General features: G+C 41.7%; 1 protein-coding gene and 1 non-coding gene across 2 annotated transcripts; both read left to right on the top strand.

Moving 5' to 3' along the window:
• The first annotated feature begins 1,664 nt into the window (after positions 1-1,664).
• LOC131249828 (18.8 kDa class II heat shock protein-like) lies at positions 1,665-3,415 on the top strand. The gene is made up of 2 exons (XM_058250579.1): positions 1,665-2,050; positions 3,018-3,415. The coding sequence occupies exons 1-2, from the start codon at positions 1,856-1,858 to the stop codon at positions 3,276-3,278; spliced, it is 456 nt and encodes a 151-aa protein (XP_058106562.1). The 5' UTR covers positions 1,665-1,855; the 3' UTR covers positions 3,279-3,415.
• A 2,074-nt stretch (positions 3,416-5,489) lies between these two features.
• Positions 5,490-5,574, top strand: TRNAM-CAU (transfer RNA methionine (anticodon CAU)). The gene is given in 2 exon segments: positions 5,490-5,527; positions 5,539-5,574. It is a non-coding gene; the product is annotated as a tRNA-Met (tRNA).
• Positions 5,575-5,952: the final 378 nt, after the last annotated feature.

Below are 5,952 nucleotides of genomic sequence, written 5' to 3'. Positions count from 1 at the left end.
CTCGGCCCAAATGGCAGATGTTTACAAAGCCCAAATACCGAGCTGGTTGAGTGAAAGATCAAAGCCCACCTGATAGAAAACTCGATCTCGCACAAGCGTGCACGTGTGGCTGCGTTCGAATTTGCAGGCCTCACATAGTGTGCGGGCCACGCAGACTTCATTCCAACCGAAGTCCGCATGTTTTTTTCCCGGCCAAAACTTTGTGCTCTATAGGTAGGGCTATACATGAGTCAAGATAGCCCGAAAAGCTCACTTGACCCGGCTCAACTCAGCTCGGATTGACTCGACTTGAAAGGCCGACTCAAGGCAAGTCAAACTTGTTTACTAAAGCTCGAGTTGAGTTCAAGCCAAGTTCGGTCATGGTGTATTTCAACTCGACTAGAAGCTCGAGCTTGAGCTCGACTCGGCTCAAGTAATATATTTTAATAATAATAATAATAATAATAATAATAATTATATATATATATATATATATATATATATATATATATATATATATATATATATATATATATATAAGTTTAAAAAAAGAAAAAGTTAAAACTTAAAAGTTTTTACTAAAAATCCTACCAGACCCTACTTGTCTCCATTTCCTCTTTTTCTTTCCCTTGTCTTATTGGGGTAAACATGACTCGACTCGAGATAAACTCGACTCGACTCGAAAGCTTTGGCAAACAAGCCAAGCTTCAATGTTGAGCTCAAGGGCGAGCTCGAGCTCGAGCATAGCATGGACGAGTCAAGCCGAGCTTGGCCCACCTCGACTCGACTCGACTCGATGTACAGCCCTATCTATAGGCCCACTATGGTATATGTGTTTTATCTACTACGCTGTCCATCCATTTTTCATATCCATGAAACCTTCTTCGCCATCCTAATCTTCTTCTTTAAGTTCTTAAAGACCCGGATGAAGAGAGAATACAAAAATCAGCTTGATCCAGAACTTCCGTAGCCCCCACAAAGCCCTGAAGGAAGGGACACACAGCAATCCATATCCCCAAATCGAACGGTGCCAATCATCTGGTGAGGGGTCGTGGATTAGCTGTGACCCCAGATCCTGCCAAGTGGGTGTAGCCCTGACTGTGAGGCCCACCTTGACGTATGTGTTGTATATTCACGCAGTCCATCTATTTTACCACCTTATGTTATGGGTATAGTTAAAAAAATAAGCAGATCCAAATCTCACATAGACCACACCGTAGGGATTGAATTCCAGTTATAAAAAACTGGCTGAGGGCTACAAAAGTTTTGAATCAAGTTGCTTTTTATGTTTTGCATTCATCCAGGTCTGTATAACCTAAACAACGGATTCGATGACAAATAAACATTACAATGGGCACTAGAAGTTTTTAATGATGGGCATTCAATCACCACTGTTTTCCTTGTCGTGTGATCCAACTGAGATATGAATCTGCCTAATTTTTACAAACACACAATAAAATGAGCTGGAAAAAATGATGGACGGTGTGGATACACAATGCATACATCGAGGTGGCCCCCCAATAAGGATCGCACCGACATCAACGGTCGCCATCACATGAGAACGGTTTTAGACAAAGCAAAAGGTGGGCCCATACAATAACTCCAAAAGTAGCATTGTGAATTTCCCTCTTTCTACAAACCTCTCCCGAATGCCAGATCTTTCTAGAACTGATCCAAATCTCCTTCTCAAACGTTCGGGTGATTACACAGAATAAAATAATATTTTTTAATCAGAAGCTCTGTTTAGGCATTTGGCGATTTATATAAGTACCCACGCCTCCCACTCTCACGACCTCCAAACAAACGAGCTCTTTGTTTTTTGTTTTTTTTGTTCCTGCCCCAAGCTTCATTGATTCCAGTACTTCTACCTTCTGCAATGGAGACTCTCCCCAGCGACATGCGCAAGGTCCTGAACTTTCCAGATGAGATGGAGAAGATGCTCCAACCCCCCGCACGTGCCTACGTCAAGAACGCCAAGGCCATTTTCCGTACTCCTGCTGACGTGTACGAGCACCCGGATTCCTACTCATTCGTCCTCGACATGCCTGGTCTCGATGTTGCCAACATCAAGGTAAGCTCACCCCATCTCAACCGTAGGATTTTTTCCACGTTGAATTGTATGAAGTTTTGCTGACTGGTCGGATGGCTGGGATCATTCAATGAGGCTGCATTGGACCGGCTAGATTAAGGAATCCAAACTACACATTATCAGTAAAAGTGGATTCCTTGATCAACAAAAATGTAAATAAGCACACTCGATGATGTGATAAAGAGAATCACATGATTTCTGAATGAGTGATTATTTAAATGAATTATAGAAATAAAAAACTAAGATTAAGATTAATGTAGAAATCGACGCAGGGAGCCCACTGTGATGTTTTAATGACATCCAATCCGTTCATCACGTGCGCCCACTCCCATTCCTTGCATCCCGAAAATCATCTCTCTCGAAAAATCAGGTGGGGCGCACCATGTAAAATCATGACTAAAACCATGTTTTGTGGCCCACTTTAGTTTTCGAATCGCCTGACCTATTTTCGAGATCTCTTTATGTTGGTAGGTTGCATCTTTTAAATGGATTAGATAGCAAGTTTAAAAAACACAGAAATCTCCGTACACAATCTATAAGGTTTTTGACAGTCGACTTCCCCGTCTCAAATTTTCTCTGTGGTATGGCCCACCTGATTTTTGGATTTCGTTGTTTATTTGGACCCATGTAGAAAAATAGGCTAATCAAATTATCAATGGACATGATGTCATGATAAAATCACATCGGGTCCCACACGTTGATTCATACGTTAAGCCTAACCTGGAAACGTTTGTATTGGATTCAGTCTATTTATGAAATGATAGAAAGCGCGGACCATAGTGATTTGGTGAGCTGGCAAATGGGCTAGTATGGCCGGGCCGGAGACTGAATTTAGACCCGATAACCAACTGGGCCAAGCCCCGTCCATGTTGCATATCGTAACAGCCGTCATATCGGTATTCTCTTCGTTTCGTAACATATCGGGGTGGTGATGCAATGTGTATCGCAGGTGAAGGTGGAGAATGGGGTACTACACGTGGCAGGCAAGAAGAAGAAGAAGAAGGCGGGAGAAGAGAAGGAAGGTGTGAAGGCGATAAGGGTGGAAAGGAGAAGGTCGAGATACATGAGGAAATTCACTCTCCCTCAGGATGCGAATCCCGAGGAGGTGAACGAATCCTACAAGGACGGTGTTCTGACGGTGATCGTTAGCAAGAGGCCTCGCCAGCAAGAGCCGTCCAAACCCAAGACCGTCATTATCCCTATCTCGTAAGCGGCTTAGATCTTACCTTACTTCATAAAATAATGCAATGGCCACAGATTGATCTACGAAAAAAAGAAAGAAAGAAACAAGGAAAAAAAAGGAAAGACGTAAGGGAGTTTTTATTGTCTTGCTGGTTGTAGCTGGGTGTCTTTGACTCTTCAGTTCTGTTTTTTTATTGAAAGTTTATATGATGAGGCTTACAAAAATTGCCTTGTGAATCAGTGTGACTGTTGAGCCCACCTTGATTTATTTTCCTTACATCCAAGCCGTTCATCGGTTTTGAAAGTTTATTTTAGGGCAAAATTCATAAAATAAATAAGATCTAATTCTCAGGAGGACCACGATGCAGGAAACAGTGTTGAGTGACCATTAAAAACTACTGGTGGGTCAAAAGGTTTTGGATCAAGCTGATATTTGTGCGGTTGCTTCCTTTAGGTATTTGTGACATTATCAATAAGTTGGATGAAAATTAAAAATTCCGATGGCCCATAAGAAGTTTTTAATGGTGGGTATCCATTCACCACTGTTTCCTGTGGTGTGGTCCACAATAACTTTCATTACGCTTAATTTTTGGCATAATGCTCTAAAATGAACTGTCAAAACGGACGGACGGCATGGATGCAAGGAATATGCATTACGGTGGGCCCCATAGTCGGGGGATCCACCGAATCTGCGTCCGATACAGAGTAACAACTTTTGCTTTGCGTGGCCCATCTCTCACAGGGACACGTGATCGAATCAAATCCCGCTAACATGGCCCACATGCTTGTGAGATCCAATCCATCCATCACGTTAGTCTGACCTTATATACGCATTTCCTCAAAATTGGCTAGTTGACTTTGTTAGGTATATGAATATGTTGTGGAGTGCCTTTATAAACGTTGCTGATGTATTTTTTGTACTCGAGGAAAAAAGTGCTTTAGTTTTAAAAAGAAAATATTTGGGTTTTTAACTTTTATAAATGCTCCACCAACCAAAGAACAGCTAGGGAAAGTTTTGTTTGGTGAAAGCATTTTGCCACATGCCACTAGCCCTTAGGCATGTGTTTGATGTGTTTGATATAGATGGATCCTTACTCTTGCTTAGGTGGTAGACTCAGGAGTTTCAACACTCGATCAAGGGTTCGAGTATCCATAGGTGGTAAAATCCCACTACAGCGTGAGTGTGTGGGGGTATGTGTGTAAATAAATAAATTTTAAAAATAAAAATAATAATAATAATAATAAAAGATGTGTTTGATATGGATACACTGATAGCACGATACCGGCAAAAGGTTAATATAGGAATCAAAAGATTAAAAGAGCAAACAAACGTGCACGCCTTTCTCATCGGTCGGAAAATTTTTAAAAAACAAAAAAAACAAAATGATGCAAATGGCCTTTTTAAGGTTGCTGGACTGGATTTACATATGGCCCAGTCCATTTCTCACCACAAACAGTGGTACGTATATTAGGTTGGTACAACTACTGGTGGCCAGCATGCCGCACGTATGGGACATCACTAACTTTAAAATATATATAATCCTCGCCTTAAGGCTCACCTAGTGCAAAAATCAGGTTGGTACGCTGATCAGATGGACCATATTGTTGGAATTCTTGGATTTTCATAGAGAGGCCCATCGTTTTCACGGTACTGTTTTTCTAAACAGATGGTACCGTGGCGTGAAAGATGGCACAGTAGTTGGGAGCAGATTACGTGCAACCCTTACCGTAGGTCCCACCTATATGTGTGTATTGGATATCTATGCTGTCTATTGTTTAGCCAAATCGTTTTAGGGCATGACCATAAAAATGAAATAGAGTCCAATCTCAGGTGGACCATACAACAGGAAACAGTACTGATTGATTGTTCCACCATTAAAAAAAATTCTTAGGGCCCATGTAATATTTATTTTCCATCCAAACTGTTGATCAGGTCACTAGAAACCTGGATGAGGGGAAAACCCTAGTATCAGCTTGATCAAAAACGTTTGTGGACCACGAGAAGTTTTTAATGGTTGATCGCTACTCTTTACTATAGTATTGACCACCGGAGATATGGATCAGCTTTATTTTTGGGATCATGCCCTAAAATGATCTGAAAAATCGGATGGACGGCGTAAATATAGAATACATACATCAAGGTGGTGTCAACGGTGAGAGCAGCACCTATTTCATTGGAAGATGGTTACTTGTTGTTAGTAGTCTATAAGATAGAAAATAAGAAGATATTAACAACAATGGGGTGGTGGCGCAGTTGGCTAGCGCGTAGGTCTCATAGCATACGAGTGATCCTGAGGTCGAGAGTTCGAGCCTCTCTCACCCCATATGTGATTTTTCTTTTTAGCTGGGATAGATTATATATCTGGCTTCGCGTTTGGCATGGACCACAGTAAGAGACAGGGTTGCAGATAACCTGGTCTAATGGGGTTTGGGCTGGGTCCATGACTCTAACAGAGGCCCACACGCTTGTAAAAGACCATAGGGGGATGGTCCATCGCTCCCAGAGCACTGTAAGTGATAGTTTCCTGGTTGAATTGGGACACATGGACAGATGATTGTCCTGCACATCTCTTCAAGACCTGCAATGCAAATTTCACAATAATAAAGCTGGAGCTGATTGGGGTAATATGATATTGGTCCACATATGCTTTTCAAAGAGACCCACCAACTTTCAAAAGATTGTTGAGGTGTCTAGGTGCCCC

This window comes from Magnolia sinica, chromosome 6 (assembly GCF_029962835.1).
Source record: "Magnolia sinica isolate HGM2019 chromosome 6, MsV1, whole genome shotgun sequence".
Lineage (NCBI taxonomy): Eukaryota > Viridiplantae > Streptophyta > Magnoliopsida > Magnoliales > Magnoliaceae > Magnolia > Magnolia sinica.
This window is presented reverse-complemented; position numbering and strand designations above follow the sequence as displayed.